General features: G+C 33.9%; 1 protein-coding gene across 11 annotated transcripts; it reads left to right on the forward strand.

The window, feature by feature from the left end:
* The first annotated feature begins 1156 nt into the window (after positions 1–1156).
* On the forward strand, positions 1157–19903 carry LOC134254515 (GATOR2 complex protein WDR59-like). Of its 11 annotated transcripts, none has more exons than XM_062737027.1 (28): positions 1157–1276; positions 1357–1406; positions 1590–1725; positions 2614–2699; positions 2874–2954; positions 3824–3861; positions 4069–4157; positions 4332–4451; positions 4730–4807; positions 5072–5231; positions 5370–5449; positions 5586–5831; positions 6090–6251; positions 6468–6566; positions 6675–6840; positions 7181–7250; positions 8195–8333; positions 8741–8877; positions 9180–9261; positions 10640–10752; positions 10977–11124; positions 14558–14612; positions 16681–16806; positions 17418–17556; positions 17864–18006; positions 18578–18685; positions 18859–19034; positions 19100–19903. In XM_062737027.1, the coding sequence occupies exons 1-27, from the start codon at positions 1223–1225 to the stop codon at positions 18993–18995; spliced, it is 3042 nt and encodes a 1013-aa protein (XP_062593011.1). In that variant the 5' UTR covers positions 1157–1222; the 3' UTR covers positions 18996–19034; positions 19100–19903. The 11 variants fall into 11 exon arrangements, with proteins under 11 accessions (XP_062593011.1, XP_062593012.1, XP_062593014.1 ...); XM_062737028.1 differs by having other exon boundaries at positions 19219–19233; XM_062737030.1 differs by lacking the exon at positions 14558–14612 and adding an exon at positions 11884–11929 and having other exon boundaries at positions 18859–19903.
* The last annotated feature ends 792 nt before the right edge of the window (positions 19904–20695 follow it).

Genomic DNA, 20695 nt, shown 5'->3' on the forward strand with positions numbered 1-20695 from the left:
ATGCCAGCAATGGTAACACAGTTCGGGGGTGGAATGTAGACGTGGTATACACTTGTAAGATGTTTTAAGGGTGGCAAAGTCGAAAACACTTTAGACCTTTTGTTTTTTCAAAAAAGTATTGTGTTATGGGTAATTACTGAACTCTTAATGAAACCCAATGTTACAGTTTTTCCAATGATGGTCAAAGGTTACAGTTGAGGTCACAATTTAATCTTACGTTATATTATCATGGTTAGTCTCTTACTCATATAATGTCCTTTGCAACTTTCCTTTACTTTTGATAAAAAAGAACGGTAAACTATATAGTCATCATTTTCTGGGTTGGATGGAGGCAATTCATTGTGCAAGAAATGTTTGTGGAATATCGAAGGTGATTTAAATCTCTGGAAATTTCATTCTTTTCAGTAAAAGAAGACAAATTTTAACATTAGTTTTAATGTTCAGAAGAATGTTTACATTTTCTTTTAATATTTTTCATCCTTTTTATTGCAAAATTAATCTTCTCAGTGCCTTGTCCAATTTTATTCATATTTAATCGTTTTTCGCCGACCAGGAATTGTAATTAGAAGCAAATGTGTTTCAACCGTTCACGTTTTGACATTTGCCTTTTTGTCATTTTGTACATGTACAGACAAAAGTTAAGAGCACAAAGTGTGCACTGTCATTGAAAAATGTACATGTCAACGTACATTTTAGATGTACAAATTTCAATAGCAGTCGGAATATGTACAGGCTGATATCGGCCATCGTAGTTTTCTCAATAGAAGACAGGCCCTTTATGCGAAATAGGTTTCTATTGAAACTGAAAGGAAAATTAAAGTTAAAATTTTTATTGTTCATTTTTAAGCTCCAAAATTAATACAAGTTCAAATCATTAAACAACTGTAAAACACAGTTTTAAAATATACTGAATTATCGGAAGATCTACATGATTTATTCCAGATTTTATTCCCTCAATTCCATTTCTGTTCGAGCTTCGTCAATTCATTGTTTTGTGGCTGTTGGTATTCAATTTTAATTTTTCATTTGAGGAAATTAACAATTTTTCATTGTTATTGCGTGCATCACATCAGAAATTAAAATACCCCCCCCCCCAACCTACTAAATTTGATCGGGTTCGAAATACATAACAGTATTGATGTTGGAACTGCCCAACCTTGACGAGTGGTAGACAGTAGTAGAAAACCACAGAATATTGATGTATTCCTTGTGATTTGAGACAATGACACTGCAATGGAGTGGAGAACAAGTGGTAGCGAAATTACCAGACGTGCAGGTATGGTGCAAATTCACGTAAACTTTGTGTCTTTTCTCTACCAGATCTACATTTCATTTGTTTACAATTTTTTTTTCAAGGCAAGTGCTATGGCGTTAGATTGCCTAGGAGAGTGGGCAGCCTTAGCAGGGTATGTTGCATTAATTTCTTTTATAAATACAAAGGTAAATATTTATTTTACTTTTATTACCAACAAAATATATTTTTGTTCTTGAGAGGAACGTTAAACAACAAACTATTTACTAAGTTTACAAGCTGCAATGAATGTGCCATTCCTTAATAGGTTCTTTTCTTACTGTTTTAATAATAATAGGAGGAGGGCCATCACTATGGTGAACTTAAAGAAACCTAAGGAGAAGCCCATAAAGAGCCCCAGACAGAGTAAATGGGACGTCAGCTGCGTGCAGTGGAATCCTATATCTTCACATGCTCATCTATTTGTCACTGCAGTAAGTCTGATTCATATTTTACAACCAGTTCCAATGTTTTCCAACAATTTTAATTTATAAATTTTTAAATTGTATGTCCATGCATTGAAAGTTTGTGAAAATAAATTCTGATGTTCGGAGCTCAAAAATCCTATTTCTTGTATGTGTGTGTGTGTGTGGTGGAGGGTGGGGGGATGGTCTTACTCTTAGACCAAAAACATGGGCTTATGGTCAAAATCAATAATGGAAGATGCTTTTACAACTGTTTTTTTTTTTAGTATAATGATGCTTGTTTTTTGTTTATAATACCCTGTTCTAGTGTTTAGATCTCATTTATACTTCATGTATGATGATGAGAGCTTGAGCTATTCCGATTCTCAGTTTAAATTTGTAGCAATGCGTATATGCAATATCAGCTACACAATTCTTAATCTTGATTTAGGCCATGATAAATAAATTGCTAGATTCTCATTCAATTTTTTTTAAAAATCGAGGTAGGCGGGCGGCTTTTATTTTATATTTTTTATTTTTTAAATTTTGCAGATTTTTTATTGACCTGGTCAATCGGTGTGATTTTATCAACAATACCCGAATAAAAGTCATAGTAAAGGTTCAATTATCTCTTACTTCACATCATCACCAATCTTTTTCAACCAATGACCCTTGTTTAAAATATATACGCATGTATTACAGCAATTACCATCTTTTCAGCTGTCAAAATCATGTTGACTTTCGCGGGATTTAAAACAAAAGTAGAATGGTAGATGAATACCGATCCCGATCAGAATTAAGACGAAGAAAAACAGAAATAAAAAAAATCGAGGCGGGGGTATAAAATCGGGGCGGGCGGGGATGAGAATCTAGCAATATATTTATTATGGCCGTAATGGTGTTTTTATTGTCTTTCAGTACAACCAAAGATTAGATCTGTGTTCTTGGAAAGATTCCAACATTTCTCACATTTGTTCAATGAAAGGACATTCCAGAACTGTCAGGTTAATTTATTTTTAAATTGAGAGAATGCATTCAACATGATTTAATGTTTATGCTTTTATAATTGCAATGCTATTCAACTGGCCAATTTTTTTTGGTGCGATTATTTCGCTTAAGATAGATAATCAGTAATAAATGAACATTTTTGTAGCATCAAGATATTTTTCAATTTGTAGTGATGTGGGTTGGAATCCATTTGATGTGAACGTAGTAGCTTCCTGTTCTGTTGACTCATTTATCAATCTGTGGGATATCAGGTCAGTATTGTGATATCAAATCTGTATTGATATCAGGTCAGTATTGTGATATCAAATCTGTATTGATATCAGGTCATTAATGTGATATCAGATCTGTATTAATATCAGGTCAGTAGAGTGATATCAAATCTGTATTAATATCAGGTCAGTAGTATGATATCAAATCTGTATTTAATATCAGATCAGTAGTGTGATATCAAATCTGTATTAATATCAGGTTAGTAGTGAGATATCAAATCTGTATTAATATCAGGTTAGTAGTGAGATATCAAATCTGTATTAATATCAGGTCAGTAGTGAGATATCAAATCTGTGTTAATATCAGGTCAGTAGTGTGATATCAGATCTGTATCAATATCAGGTCAGTAGTGTTATATCAAATCTGTGTTGATATCAGGTCAGTAGTATGATATCAAATCTGTATTGATATCAGGTCAGCTGTGTTATAACAAATCTGTATTGATATCAGGTCAGTAGTGTTATATCAAATCTGTTTTGATATCAGATCAGCAGTGTTATATCAAATCTGTGATATCAGGTCAGTATTATGATATCAAATCTGTATTGTTATCAGGTCAGCAGTGTTATATCAAATCTTTATTAATATTAGGACAGTAGTATGATATCAAATCTGTATTAACATCAGGTCAGTAGTGTGATATCAAATCTGTATTGATCAGTAGTGAGATATCAAATCTTTATTAATATCAGGTAGGTAGTGTGATATCATATCAGATTGATAGTATATTTCCATGTCTATGATATCAGGTATGTTGCTGTATGATGTCAGATCTGTATACCAGTTCTGTTCACAAAGCCCTGATATATTGAACCCTAAATGTATAACACAGAAATCATTGTGTTTCTAGGGATCCAAAGAAACCCTCACAGTCCTTCCAGACAGTCTGTAAGTATTCTGCAGCAAAGGATTCATGCTGACATTTTAAAATCAAGAATGAAAAATAACAAAAAGTGAATGTGGCATCTCTGAACTAAAATTGATGTAAATCAATGTTAGATGATGTTAATGATAGAACTTACTATGGCATCTTTGAACTTTATTTATGGTAGATCCATGTTAGATAAGTTTAACAATAAAATATAATTGTTGTAGCTGGGGCTTACCAGGTGAAGTGGAATAGAGTGACAAGCAACATGTTTGCTACAACTCACGAGGGGGAGCTCAGGATATGGGACATCAGGGTAGGAGTACCCTACATAGTATCAATTTATTTTATAGACAATTCCAATCACATCTAGTTTAATGCATTTTAGTTTGCATATGTTTAAATGTGCCATTAGTAGCAAAGACACTTTTAATGCATGTATATGAGGATGAGACACCATACATGTATGAAATGGGTTTTTTTTTAGCAGAAAGGGAAAACAATGCCCTCACACTATATTGCTGCCCACTTGTCAAAAATCCATGGCCTGGATTGGAGTCCAAATTCTGAGTCAGAGTTAGCCACATGTAGTCAGGATTGTACTGTAAAGGTGAGTATTTTGTCTCCACTTCACTAGGATATCTTTGTAAATTTAACAAATTTCTAGTAACAAATATACTTGTTATAAGATTAAAGATATAAAAGTTTTATTGTATTGAGATTTTATAAGAGTCTGACATAAAGATGTTAGGGAGAATTGTGCTTCATGAATGCTGTAATAACTGTAGTATATAAGTGATTAATTGGCAATTAGTTGTGATTAATGTATGAATATTCTTAAACAGAATATTTCTTGTGAGACAGTTTATTAATTTTTTTTTACAACAGTTTTGGGACATTAAAAACACAAGGCAGTGCAAGGGGTCCTTAAGTCCCGGATCTCCCGTGTGGAGAGCGAGATACACTGTAAGTGTATACTAACCTCTGATACATGTCAGTAAAATTTATGTTGTATGTTAAAAAGCATTCTATCTTATAAAACCATCACTGTAATAACAGGATTCCACTGTACTGTAAAATTGATAATTTTGTTTTATTTTTGAGAGTCACCAACATGTAGTTTGTTGATCAGATTTTTTAAAGCTATTGGTAATAAATTGTACATATTTTCATTTTCGTTTTTATTTCCCAGTGGATTTCAATTAAAACGTTCTATTTACTTCTCAACAGCCATTTGGACAAAATATTGTAACAGCAGTGGTGCCCCAGCAGTTACGTAGGGGAGATAACTCTCTTCACTTATGGAGTACCTCTAGGAACAATCCAATTTATCAGTTTGTGGGACATCAGGACGTGATTCTGGAATTCCAGTGGAGGAAACAACAAGAAGGTGAGAGAACTAGGAGAGAGTAAACAGAGGGAGTTAACAAAGCTATGAGAAATCTTTTTTCACCAATTATCTAATATGCTAAATATGATTCATTTACTGTGATAAAAGCTTATTTAACCTTTGAAATTTGCATTAAAGGGTCGAGGGATCATCAGCTTGTGACATGGTCAAAGGATCAGAGTTTACGGATCTGGAACATTGATCCTCATCTTCAGAAGGTACAATTCTTTTATTGAGAAAATAAAATGTTTTCTTTAATTCAGATCATATTTTTGTATCCTGTAGCCCATATTTCAATGTCAGAGTAAAATTAAACCGAAAAAAGTTCCATAAAATTTGAATTTTTTTGTTTAGCGCTGTGGTCATGATTTGGGAGATGTTAACGACTCCTCTGAGAATGAGTCTGGACAGATGGAGAGGGACAGCGTACCCCAGGACTCCGTCCAAGACAAGACCCTGACGGAAAACGACCTTGGGAATGGAGACCTCCAGAGGCAGATGTCGATGAGTCCGGAGGGGGGATTATTCCAACAGCCCCAGACCCTCCAACAGGAGTTTGATCTGATGAACACAAACATTTCTAATGTCCAAGTAGAAGAGGTAAGTTAAATAATGAACATCAATATGTTTAGGCTCAAGTAAAAGTCAAGTACATTTATAATGAAAGTACCTGAGATACAGACAATTTACATGACATTTGTATTGTTTTAAAGGTTTGAAGTTATGGCTAATTTACTTGATTTAGATAGTGTCAGAATAAGTCTTATTGTAATTATAAGTGGGAAGTCTAAACAGCACTCATAAAATATATGTACAGTATTTGTAGAGGCATAGAATACAGACCTCTGTATATTACAGATGGATGCTGCCTCTAGAAGCTGTCGTGTGTTAGCGGTGTCTGGGAACTTCAGTGTTGGTCTGAGGATGCTGTTCCCAGAAAACTACCCCTACACTGAACCACCTACATTTGAATTCCTAGATCCCAACTTGAACTCCAACATTAAACATAAGTTGCACAAGGTAGGCATTTATATGTTTGATTTGTTTAATTAGTACATTGTATCAGGACGTATGCAGGATATATTGAAATTGTAGGTGTGGCATGTGTTAGAAATTATCTTTTTTAAATTTGTCTGTTCTTTACAAAGAAGTACATAAAAGCTTTTCAGTCCATTGGAAATAATGAATGGATAAACCCTTATCTTCAGCAGTCTTTACTTCCATTTTTAACTTCAGGTGCTTCTGGATACAGCATCAATGCATGTCAGAAGGAACACAAGTTGTCTGGAGCCGTGTCTAAGGCAGCTGTCTCAAGCTCTTAATCAACCTTGGAATGTAAGTCATTGTAAATAAATTCTAAGGCAATATTTATTTTTATCACATTTTTCACCATTTATGCAGAGATTATCTCTCTGACTATAGATTAATTTGACTTCTATGTAGTTACCCACAGAGGAGCGGAGGACCCCTGAAACAGAGACTACCCGCCCCTTCAACCTCGTGGGGCCCCCCACCAAGCCTCAGTACTTATCATGGCACAGTGCCTCGGGACTACAGGACTTTAACATTCCCTTCCCTAGAACCAGTGGAGCTAAGTTCTGTGCCGCAGGTAGACATGACAGAAAATCACAGAATACTGTAAACGTAGTGTGTTCTTTTGAGCGCCTTTCGCAGAAAAGAACATGTTTTTTTTTTTAAGTACAACATAAAATGTCTTGCATGCATATACATTAATATGAAAATTAAGAAAGGTGCTATATGGAGTCTATGCTAACTTGTTCAAAAATGAATTTCCACCAAATATTGCACAAGCTGAATACATTAACAGTAATTTAAGTGTTACTAAAAGCTCTAAACTCAGTGTTAGCATGTTCTAGGTAGTGAAATATTCTGTTAATATGATATACTGGAAAGAAACAATCTTATGTTAAAGATGTTTAAAATTGTAGGATACTTGGTTGTGTTTGGTCGCTCCCATGAAGCTAGGAAGGGACCATCCTGGGCAGAAGTAACACCAAAGTATGTATACATTATACAGAAACAATGTTCTGATAGTATTATCTAATCACCAAAATTTATGCAATGTATAATTACAATTCAATCATAATACAATTACTTGTGTACATAGATTTTGTTAATTATTTTTTTTTAGCTCACACAAAAGAGGTTGCCAAAATGCTGTATAAAAGACAAACACCATGTTGTTAAACCAATTATCAGAAAAGCAGTTATTCTATTAATATTTTCTGATGGAAAATAAAAGTTTGACAAATCTTTCTGAGAGACAACAATATAAACTGTCTGAATCACAATTTATTCAGAATACAATATCTTGTGCTCTGGTTAATGTTCACTTTTTCATTACACCCTTCTGATGGAAGTTTTTTTCTCAAAGGTTCACTTTCATTTTCAACTGAATGTGTTTCAATAAAACTAAGCAAAAAAAAATTTAAGCATCCTTGGGTGAAATTGATATAAGTTTATTCAAATGAAGGGCCACATATCATTGAAAATAGAGATAAACAAGCAATTGAAAAAAAAATAGAATATAATAACTATTAGAAAAGATAAAACTTTTGTGAAAGCTTTCTGACATTGAATAGGTTAAAATTGTGTTAAATCATGATTTATGATCAAAGTAGGTAGTTAAATACAAGTTTGTTCAAATCAGTACCCTGGGGAGTAGGGTGAGGCCACTGTTCTGAAAAACAGCAGGGCCAAAGTGAACCAGATGAGCAAAGTGGCCAGTGGGTCTCATCAATTGTATACAATGTTTGTTTAGTGTCTCTCTTTGATTGATAAATTTCACTCATTGCACGTGGCTCCACTTGCATGCATATGTATGTGCGCAAAATGACTTTTATTCCATACATCTACACAACATGCCTATTAACCCTAAAAAGGTTAAAATACACATGTGGTACTTGTTCCTTCAATGTATTCTCTTTTTGTTCTATTTGCAGGTCTCTCTGTGATTTGACAGATTTTGCCTCCAAAAGTCGGTTTCGCAATCCTCAGAAATTCTATAACAGCTTCTCCATTAGTCCCCCAACACCTGCCACAGAAAATGTGTCTGTCTCTTCCTGGTACCTGAGAACAACAGTAAGACTTGTATTTCATGTATTAATTATAATCAAAATATGTATTTAAAGAATTAAGTTTTCTTAATCATAGGGATTCTAACTAAAGGTAGAAGACATTAGTTGCATTGATAAACTTTTATTCATGTACATGTATATGCCAGATAGAATCACAAACTGTCTGTTATGTGATTCAATTCTTTTGAAAGGCAAGGGTTACATAATTTCCTTACGCTATGGTTTACCGAACTTGACATAAAAAAATACTTGGCTAATCACCTCACCTGTCCTCTTTGTGCCCACTGGCACCTAAGACCTTGGCTAATGGAGTGGGTTATTTTATTCACTATTGTGAAAATAAGTTTCATACTGTGCATATTTGTTAAGTGGTACACTTCCTATTCTGTACTTTATTATTGTATATTACAGGTGTCAAATCAACCCAAGGGAAAGAGAAAGTCTCGCCCGGCAGAGGTCCCCGATATAAAACCTGTGGTGGGACCTGTCAAAATTTTCGATAGTGCATGCATGCTACCTATTCACAAAGATTTGGGGAAAAAATATATGTAAGTAACATGAACTTAGTAAGTGAACTTCAATTCCTAGAAATTCCTAGTACGTCATTTCCCCCTATTTTGTATTTAGCTCACTCAACGGAACTGTTAAAGACATTTTTCTCAAGCATTTTACACTGATACAATGTGTCATATTGGTGGGAGCTATTCAACCGTGTCAAGATTTTCTGACTTTGACCTCCTTGTGACCTTAACCTTTAACATTTATTAGTCTGAGCAATATCCTTTTCTTGACTATACCTGTGATCATGGAAGTGGTGGCCTCTCCAGTAATACAAACTTTTTCCTTGTAGTATTGACAGATCTAACATCCAAGCCATGTGCACTCACAATGCCTCAGTAGCCGGCGCTGTTGGTCGTAAAGATTTGGTTCAGGTCAGATGGTTTTGAAGTTTGTATTGTGAAAAGAAGAAAAAAATTATGATTTTTAGCTCACTTGAGCTGAAGGCTCAAGTGAGCTTTTCTGATCACATTTTGTCCTTCGTCCGTCCGTCTGTAAACTTTTCACATTTTCGACTTCTTCTCAAGAACCAATGGGCCAATTTTAACCAATCTTAGTACAAAGCATCCTTGGGTGAAGGGGAGTTTAAATTGTTAAAATGAAGGGCCAAGTCCCCATACAATGGGGAGATAATCAAGAAAAGACAAAAATAGGGTGGGGTCACTAAAAAATCTTCTTCTCAAGAACCACTGGGCCAGGAAAGCTGAAACTTATGTGGAAGCGTCCTTGGGTAGTGTAGATATTAAATTGTTAAAATCATGACCCCCGGGGGTAGGGCGGGGCCACAATAGGGAATCCAAGTTTTACATAGAAATATATAGAACAAATCTTTAAAAATCTTTTTCTCAAGAACCACTGGGCCAGGAAAGCTGAAACTTATGTGGGAGTATCCTTGGGTAGTGTAGATATTAAATTGTTAAAATAATGACCCCCGGGGGTAGGGTGGGGCCACAATAGGGAATCCAAGTTTTACATAGAAATATATAGAACAAATCTTTAAAAATCTTCTTCTCAAGAACCACTGGGCCAGGAAAGCTGAAAATTATGTGGAAGCATCTTTGGGTAGTGCAAATATTAAATTGTTAAAATCATGACCCCTGGGGGTAGGGCGGGGCCACAATAGGGAATTCAAGTTTTACATAGAAATATATATAGAACAAATCTTTAAAAATCTTCTTCTCAAGAACCACTGGGCCAGGATAGCTGAAACTTACATGGAAGCATCCTTGGGTAGTGTAGATATTAAATTGTTAAAATAGTGACCCCTGGGGGTAGGGCGGGGCCACAATAGGGAATTCCAAGTTTTATATAGAAAAATATAGAACAAATCTTTAAAAATCTTCTTCTCAGGAACCACTAGGCCAGGAAAGCTGAAACTTATGTGGAAGCATCCTTGGGTAGTGTAGATTCTAAAGTTTTAAAATAAAAAAAGGAAGGGGGTTGTTGTGCATGATAGGTATAGCAAGAGGGGGAATCTGGTAAAGATCTGCATCACCCAAGTTACTCAGATGAGCGATGTGGCCCATGGGATGTAGTTTCAATATTAGAATTTTTATCAACTTTTCTGTAATTTCAAAATTATGAATAGTTTCACAGTCAATTGAAAACAAGATTTATATAACTAAAAGCATGACTTTTTAAGCCCATATACATGTATATATTTTTAAAAGACTCATTTTATTGATTTAGAAATGAGGATGATGTGAATAAAAGCTGTAAATAAATGCTTTAAATGTTTGTCTCTATTGGTAGTTGTGGTCAATGGTTGGCATATCAGCGAGCCAAAAACTCAAACCTAGTGATGACCCAGATGATGGACCTCCGTGGGCACAGCATCCATTTGGGAAAGAAATGATCAAATATCTGTATGTTAATAAAATATATCAATCTTGGTCCAAAATCTCTTAATCTTACAATAAATTACGCAATTCTTCATTGTTATTTTTCGACTGATTTTATAATTTTTGTCAGTTGTGTAAGAGAAGAGATGAACTAAGTTATGAATGTATCTTTTCTGTCACTGCTATTTAACAAAGGTGATGTAATTTTAAAATGAGATTTAAAAAATCATGGAAGTCTTATTTTGCAGATTTGACTACTACATGAAAATCCATGATGTGCAAACCCTAGCCATGCTGGTGTGTGTGTTCTGGAATAGAGAAGATGCCATTGTACAACCCCCCAAGAAAGAGAAAGCCCTACCCCAGTCTACATCAATGGATTATGTTCCACATAATGTAAGTTAAAACAAGTAAGCAGGCAGATTTTATTCATCTTATTTTATATCATGTTTAAAATTTAATTTTCAAATTCTTAAAATTGAACATTTTCTGATTGTTTGTTGAAATTATTTCAGTGTGATATTATAATAAGTCATAATAGTTTTGAAACATTTATATGATAGATACATTATTTTAAAGATGTCTTGAAAGTTTTTATTGAAACTGATAGAATTGTGCTCGATATTTATAAATATTGACTTTTACATTGCAGCTGCATTTTTAACTTTATAATTTTTCTATAACACTTTATAGTAATACAAGCATCGTACATGAATGTTTTGAATTTCACAACTTACCAGTAGTACAATTCTCTGTTAACCTTGGACTTTCAGAAAGGCATGATATTCTCGATGTTTCATAATAAGTGTCTGAAATTTACACACCCTTTCATTCACTGTTGAAATATACATGGGATAGAAATGCAGGCGAATGTCAACAAGTGTAGCAATGATCAAATGACAGTGTTTCATATGGCAAAGAGGTGGGGTGTAAGTCATCTCATCGTTGTCAATTTAAAGTTGCTATTGCTTTTAATTTCTTAACTAATGAGAATTTATTTTCCATTTGAGAGACGTTAATTATGTAGCATCGAGAATGCCACGCCTAACTGAAAGTCCAAGAATGACTGAGAATTGTACTAATGTAGAGTCATTACTAGAGAGTAGGTCCCCATTGTTTCTGGGATGTGTGATTATAATTCCTTTCTTGTCTTAGATGGACAATCCTGATTTCTTAAGCAGTTCTACAGATAGTGGTTGGCGTAAGTTTCTCCTTCAATCTTATCTATGTCAGGTGAAAACATTAAAACACAGTCGAAGATAAACTCCATTGAAAACAAAAATTTCTCTTTACTGGGAAATGGTTCAAGAGAGTTTTTTTCCCCAAAAATGAAGATTATCAAGGACAAACTGTTTTCAGGCTTTCATTTTGAAGTTTGTCTCAAAAATTCCTTTCACCTGACATTGTTTCAGCTGTTGACGGTGTATTTAATGAGATGTACAGTGTAACTTGTAGCTCCTGAATGCCATGTATTCTGTCAAAGAGGGTCGATAAAATTGAAATGGTTGGATTTTAGTACATGTGTATATAAACCTGTTGTTTTAGATGCTGCTGAATTTTGTGGAAAAAAAATATGTGCAGTTATTTTTGGGGTCATTTTTAGCTCACCTGAGCCGAAGGCTCAAGTGAGCTTTTCTGATCACATTTTGTCTGTCTGTCCGTCTAGCTGTCCGTCTGTCTGTCCAGCTGTCTGTCTGTCTGTCTGTAAACTTTTCACATTTTCATCTTCTCCTCAGGAACCAATGGGCCAATTTTAACCAAAGTTGGTACAAAGCATCCTTGGGTGAGGGGGAGTTTAAATTGTAAAAATGAAGGTCCAAGTCCCCTTACAAGGGGAGATAATCAAGAAAAGACAAAAATAGGGTTGGGTCACTAAAAAATCTTCTTCTCAAGAACCACTGGGCCAGGAAAGCTGAAACTTATGTGGAAGCATCCTTGGGTAGTGTTGATATTAAATTGTAAAAATCATGACCCCCAGGGGTAGGGTGGGGCCACAATAGGGAATCCAAATTTTACATAGAAATATACAGAACAAATCTTTAAAAATCTTCTTCTCAAGAACCACTGGGCCAGGAAAGCTGAAACTTATGTGCAAGCATCCTTGGGTAGTGTAGATATCACATTGTTAAAATCATGACCCCCGGGGGTAGGGTGGGGCCAAAATAGGGAATCCAAATTTTACATAGATATAAATAGAACAAATCTTTAAAAATCTTCTTCTCAAGAACCACTGGGCCAGGAAGCTGAAACTTATGTGGAAGCGTCCTTGGGTAGTGTAGATATTAAATTGTAAAAATCGGGGGGTAGGGCGGGGCTACAATAGGGAATCCAAGTTTTACATAGAAATATATAGAACAAATCTTTAAAAATCTTCTTCTCAAGAACCACTGGGCCAGAAAAGCTGAAACTTATGTGGAGGCATCCTGGGGTAGTGTAGATTCTAAATTTTTAAAATCATAAAAGGGAAGGGGGTAGTGGGGTATGATAGGTATAGAAAGAGGGGGAATCTTGTAAAGAACTGCATCACCCAAGTTACTCGGGTGAGCGATGTGGCCCATGGGCCTCTTGTTAAGATACTTGTACATGTGTCAAAACTGTTTCACTTTCACAAATTACGTGTACATTGTACTTGCCATAATTATGGAAAGAGTACTTCATGTACATGTAGTTATCTAACAAAATTTAAAACAGTTTTTTTTTTACTAATAACTTAAAATTTTGTTTTGCTTAATTTCTAACAACATTTGCAAAAAAAAAAATTATATAAGTAATGGCATAAACTAACTAAAATTATCATATATTTTACTGCACAAACTAAATAGCTGGGGTTAAAACTAGAGTAGTATTGGAAGAAGGTCTAATGTAGAGGTAGATTACTAATAGTACCTTTCACATTTCAGTGTGTATCATTAGTTTGTCTTTGTCCATTGTCTGGCATCAGATGTCACAAGCAGTATCTCTTTCCCTTAACTCTTTATTTCTTGATGACTGAATTGTAAAGGAGGGAGATACTGAGTGGCCCCTGATGACCACTGTCTTGTCCACTGTAGCACACTGTGAAGTTTTCTGATACCTGTCTTGGCTCTTTGATTGATGGCCCCATAACTTTTGCACATATTGTGAGATGTAGTAGAATGATAGTATTTGGATCAAAGTAAATGAGTTTAGATTTAAACAGGAATTGTTATTAAAGGACAATTTTAGTAGGCTAGCTTAAATGAAATAGTGATAGCTTTTTTCTCTTAAATAATTTTATTCCTTTTTTCATTGTGAAAACTAGATTTTTAAAAACAATAATGTGGCATGCTTTATTTGATTTTTTTAATTTAGAAGTGACTATAATAGGATATTTTGAAACTGCTACTGACCTTCTTATACCGAAATGTGTCTGACATAGTACTCACTTTCTGCTATTCCTGCAACCTTGCTCTTACACAAATTGAAAAAAAAAATTATTTTGTCATAACCACAGTATCGTGTGATGCAGATTTATATAGAATCTATTTCAAAGATACAGCACATAGTAAATATAGCTTTTTCAACCAACTCACTTCTTTACTTTCGCATTTCCTCTAGCCTCCTTGCTTGCTATAAATATATTTTTATTGCAGGTGAATAAATAAGGAAAAAAAAAACAAAAATTGATTGAAGATTAATCCAGGAATCAAGAATTTTACAAATATTAATATTTTTGTCTTTTAAATCATTTTAACAGGGACCTACAAGAGTGGAAACATGGAGATCAAAGCATTAAAATAAATGGACAAAAAAATTGAAATTTTTAGCAGGAAAATTTTTTACCATATTTTTGGTTTATTTTTATCAACAGTATAGCCCTTATCATACGGTAACATCTGGGTCTAATCTATTGAAGAGCTTCAAGAGTAAGTCCGGAAAGTGTGTTGTCTGAACATTAGATGCATCTGACTCTCTCATTGTGCTAAATAAAACAATCAATTCTGCTTTTAATGCCTTACAATTATGCTTTGAAGAGCCAAATTTTAACTTTAAAATTCTAATGTGCTTATATAAACAATGCATTAATGGCAATTACATGTATAATTTGATCACCTTTTTAAAGAGAAAAGCGCATGTTCTAGTATTTGGTAATGCGGAAATTTTGATAAAGTATTAAGTACTGTTCTGTTTTGTTTGTTGAAGTTTAATGTAACAACTTACATGCTTAAGTATTTAGAGGGTCCAAAATTAACAGATTTAATAAAATGTTGAAGGTGGGGGTAGGGGTAAGGAAGCAGAGAGTCAGATTGATCAAATGATGTCTTCAGTGTATACCTTTAACAGATTAATTAGAGTGATTAATTAACTACCACTTGGTCATGCTCTGCTGCTTTCATTTTTGTGACAACACCATAAATTAAGTTCTTTCCTCTTTCTTATATCAAGTCTTATTTTTACATTCCACATAGAAGCATTTAGGATTAGCAATTTGTTGGTGTGCTGAAACTTCAAAGGGCAAATTTTCCTTTGTTTGACATTTTAGTTGTTTTGCTTCTTTTCCTATTGCATTTAACTAGTTTTCAACTTTTATGAACTTTAAGTAATTCTTGTATATGATTATGAGGGATTATTGTTTAAATGTTAATGAAATGATACTGCTAAATATTAAAGAAAATGTGAATAGTATAAGAACCCATTGCATGACACCTATTTACCATCATTTAAAGAAGTCAGAACAGCTAGGGAGTGGAAAAAAATTAGATAATTCCATAATTCTCTAGTCACAGGCATTTTACTTACATTTTCACATAATTAAGTTTGTATCATTATAGTTATAAAGTTCATTACTGTAAACTAACTTTTAATTGTGTGCGAGAAATTTTCGCGAGGTTCTTGAGAGCCACGTCATCTAGAATATTTATCATGGCAAACCAGTCCTTAAAGTCTCTATATCTATTAACAACAGATCCAAAAAAGGCTTGATCGCAAAAAATTAAATGTCGCAAACTAGTTTAACCTCTTGAATAACGAAATAATGTCGTCCCGAATAAAAGTTGGTTTACAGTTTAATGTTTGTTGCATTCAACATTATGCTCATCTTTAATGTAAAATATTTATGGCAAGTGCTGCATGGCTTGAATTGAGGCCAGTAATGTGATAAATGTCATTTATTCTTCTGATCATATATTTATACATGTATATCTATATTTGTAAACAACTTATTCAAGAAAATATTATGTAAAATGCAATGCTTCTCTTGAAATTAAATATTGCTCATAAAGCTGTAAATCATTATTACCTAGTTGTATTAATCATCACTATGTTTGTTTCTCAATTTTTTATTTAATCAGACATGTGCATCTCAATAACTAGTTTTTCATTTATTTAGAAATTTTCATATATTTCTCAAATGAAAAACATGAACAAGTATTAAAGATTTTAGAAATTCATTGGAAAATTTCAAAATAAAATTTCTGGAAGAATTCCTCTCTTTTAAAAATATTGAGGAAGAGTTTTAAGCATTTATTTTTTAATAATTTTTTGTAAACATTGTTCAGTTATTAATCCACTGGTTTTAATCCATTTCGGCATTCTTAGAAGTTTTAAGATGTGGAAGGAGATCAGAATCGGGGGCCTGCAATGTATAGTTTTGTTTTGAAATATAATAAAAAATCACAAGAAATTCTAAAGCTGAACACGACTTGTAAATAGGCATTTGCCATATTAGATCTAGTTTTCTTATTTCCGAAATCAGCCCTTGAGAATACTCTTTGCATTCGTTACACACGACTGCTTCCTTGTCACAGCTTATATAGACGCCTCAGATATAATGACAGAATTCAAATTAAAAAAAATGGCAGACAAATTCCTTTTACAAATCGTCTTCAGCTTTAATGTACAAAAAAATTTTGAAATTGAGGTACAGTATAATGTTGTTGAGATTGCTGTCTGATGTCATGCTTTCATCACCTGACTAATGCTGCTCATTTCTAGCACTCACCGGTCACTTACAAGGTCACTCATCACGACCCCTACCCACCACTTCTACCGTTCAATCGCGACCCTCGCAACATCACTTGTCAGAAGTCTCGTCACACCCCGACCTAGTGGCCATGACAGGTATAGCATCCTTAAGAGGTCCATCCCTATCATCTGTAATTAATTAAAAGCAGGTTTAATTTTCACAACTTTGTTCATACATGAGAAGATTTAAATAGGACTTAAAATCATTTTAATTTTTAGAAATAAGGATATATGATTTAATAAATCAATGTCCGACTCAGGGAAAATGCCAGATTAAGTTCAGAATGAATTTTCATGATTGTATATATGCAGAGTGGTGTTTTAAGGTCTTTTTCTTCACTTTTAATTTTTTGGTTTTAATTTTTTGGTAGTAATGTACACTGTATTTAAAAATTCTACATTCTCTCTGGGGTATTTTGTTGTGTAGTGTCAGTTTATTAATATTTCACCTTTGGTTACTGTATTCTCACACTAATAAAAAGTAAATAAATCAAAGTACTTATAAACTTTTTTATCACTTGTTTGACTGTAAATCTTCAAGAAAACAGAAAAGAGATGAATTTGCTTGCATTTGCACAAAGGAACTTAAATTTTGAAAAAAATTTAAAAACATATTTAGAGACAAAAGCATTTTGCTAGTCTAGATAGCTTAATATATCTGAGAGTTAAATATTCTTGCTGAACAATGACATGAGAAATGTTTGCAGTAGGTGTTCTAAAGATCCGTCGATCTAACAGCCTGTCCTGCCTCGAGGACTCGTTTGAGGACTACAAAATTGAGGACGAGGACGGCATCAAAGAGAAGGAGAATGAACGACTGGCTAAACTCCACGAAAGCAACTGTAGGTGAGGAGTGGTTAATTTCCTGTTGGGTTAGCAGTCTAACAACATTCTTTGAGCCAATAGTATTCTCTCATTGCTTTTAGATATTGAAAATCTCAACAGCCTCCAGTATGTTCAAAAATTTAATTTGTATTTAAAATGCATTGAACTTTCTTTTGAGTGAAAAAATTATGAATCTTCCATTTGAAATGAAATTGAAATAATTATTTCTTCCAAAAAAGATTATTTAGTACATTTTTGATAAACACTTAGACTGAAGAAGATGCTGTTACATATAAAATGAAAGTAATTTAAAGTTTGATAATTTCAGGCTGCTGGATCCAAATGCACAAAATCAGTATGATGTCTTCCTGAAGTCTTATGCAGATATTCTGTACCACTGGGGATATACAAACAATGCTAAACTTGTGTTGAAATACTTGACACAGTTACCAGAACCCCATACTGGCATAGGTAATATGAATTAGAACTGTAGTTTGCATAAACAAGTACTATAGTATTCAACATGACAGGTACAAGTAAAATATTGTACCCAGGTAGAAAGTTCAGTAAAGAAACAGGACTGTATGAGTGTGTACCCTTTATTTATAGTGCAGTGGCAGATACCAAATATTTGTATAAATACTATTATTATTTTTCTATATTGTTCCAAATGTCTGATTGGCTCAAACTGGATCACATGATCAAGTATAAAAAGTGTTACAGACTGGATTCATAATGCAGATGACATAACAATGCCTTATATGAGAAGGTACTGAGTATTAGAAAGAAGGATTTACATTTCTTATTAACTGATAAAAAATAATAAAACAATTATAGCCTTTTGATTCGGTACAATCCTAGATATATATATATAACCTCTTAAAGAAAGCATATCGATATGCTTTCTCTAAGGTCTATATATCGAGAGATTGACCTCATTAAAAGGCTATAATTGTATATTAATATTAACAATCATTTTGAAATTAAAAAGTTTTTGCAGTAAAATTAATCTACAATTTTGTTTTGTTCTCTCCTCCATTAGAGTTTGGTGTCCGTTGTTATCACTGCCACCAGGAGGGTCGTGGAGCGAAGTGTGGGTCATGTAAAAGTCTGGCCTTCAACTGCTCCATCTGTCACATCGGTGTCAAAGGTAATCTGTGGAATCAGTGAGAGATCATTTACCCCTCTCCCCAATCACGAATAAAAGGTTGCAAATAATAGTCACAAAAAGTAATCATACCTTTAAAAATCTGTAATCAGGGACATATGGTAGGTAAGCACAATACACTTATAGATAGTGATACCTCTTTTTTTTTCCTCTAGGAAACTCTACTTTCTGCCTGCGGTGTGGACATGGTGGTCACACTACACACATGATAGACTGGTTCAAGGAGAACAAAGAGTGTCCCACAGGTTGTAGCTGTAAGTGTGTGGAGGCCAAGTCCGAAATCACTATGTGATTGGGGGTCAAGTCCAAAATACAATGTGATGAGGGCCAAGTCAGAAATATAGGATGATGGAGGCCAAGTCAGATATGACAATGTCTTGAGGGCCAAGTCAGAAGTATGAAATCACAATGTGATTAGGGCCAAGTCAAGAATCACCATGTGAGGTGGGCCAAGTCTGAAATCAGAATATAATGCCCAAGTCAGAAATCACAATGTTATAGGGTTCTCTAACCAGGTCAGAAATCACAATGTGATGAGAGCTTATCACAAAGAAATGGCTGCCTCCACATGACTGATTTGGTCAGGAATCAAAATGTGAGGGAGGCTTAACATTTTCTTGCATAAAATTTCTTATAATGATTTAGGAAGAAAGTCAGACTTTGGAACTGATACATGGAAAGCCAGCTTCCAGATTTAGTCAGTAGTCTCATTTCTGGTCACAAGATGTGGTGTAATAGAACTATAGTGCAATCTAAAAGAGATCTCACGAATAATACATTTGTTTGCTGTTTGATATTTATGCCTTAGCATCTATTTTTTTTTTATACAGAATGATTATGTACAGTAAAAAACACTTTTAATGAAGTGCCAGGCACATGATTTTTGCTGCGTTATAAATGTTATAAATTATATACAATACTGTCACAATACATTTTATAGCAGGGGGAATGAAAATTATTTTGATTGAAGTGTCATATCATTATAAGCATGTTCTCAATAAGTGTGTTTTACTGTGTTGCGTAAGAAGTGATGTGCAAGTTACCAGTTTAATGTACGTACATATAGTTGCAAGATGAAACACAACAGCCGTTATGATGGTATTTGAACATTGATATCTAAAACAGTGAAAACACACTATAGAATGATTTTGTTATTTATTGTTGATGTTGGAAAAAAAAAATAAAACCAAATACAATATATTATGTTGTTGTCTTGAGTTCATTATGTAAGCCAAAGCATCTTTAAGATCATTAAAGTTTTATCAAATTTTTCCTTTATTACTGCAAAATAATACAGTGTACATGTAAAAAGCCAAAACAAGTAACTTTACATGGCAATATTTACAGCATACTAGAACAGTGGTTTCAGTATGTTTTGCTGAACATCCAATTTTAGCTCTAATGATCAGAGACCAGAGAGCTTGTGTTAAATAGGTCCATGTGTCTATCTATTTGTCTGACTGTAAACAAGCTTTCAAAATGCTATTCTTTGTACAGTTTTAGTCTGATTTCATTATACCAGTAATTTGACACACAAGATTACACTAAGATTATGAAATATTGAGATAGTGAACAGTGTTCTAGCTCAAAGTCCACTTAAACAATGCAAATCTGGATCAAAACAAACATGTTTCTTCAGAATGATCAGAGATGGGATTAGGTGCCATGGTAGATGGAGCATCCCCTGCTGACCCCTTGCAGCCACTGTACATACTCCTTGTCATGATCAGGAAAATCTGTGGTCAATTCAGTGTGCAAAAAATGGCCTAACAATTCATTTGAAAATCTTCAGTCAGCATTTGACTTAATTAATGATAGGTTGTATTTATTGACAATGTCATTGGATGACTTCAAGCGAGACATTAAATATCCTATTTTTATTGTTAATAGCTTGCCTTTTCTAGAAATTATTCATACGTAGATCATGCTCTTCATATCAAGTCAGAAGTTATAAATCCTGTATGCAGGTGATGATTTATCGGTTTTTGATTT

The sequence above is a fragment of the Saccostrea cucullata genome, unplaced genomic scaffold (genome assembly GCF_032062105.1).
Source record: "Saccostrea cucullata isolate Sc308-1 unplaced genomic scaffold, CSIRO_AGI_Scuc_v1 ctg19, whole genome shotgun sequence".
Taxonomy (NCBI): Eukaryota; Metazoa; Mollusca; class Bivalvia; order Ostreida; family Ostreidae; genus Saccostrea; species Saccostrea cuccullata.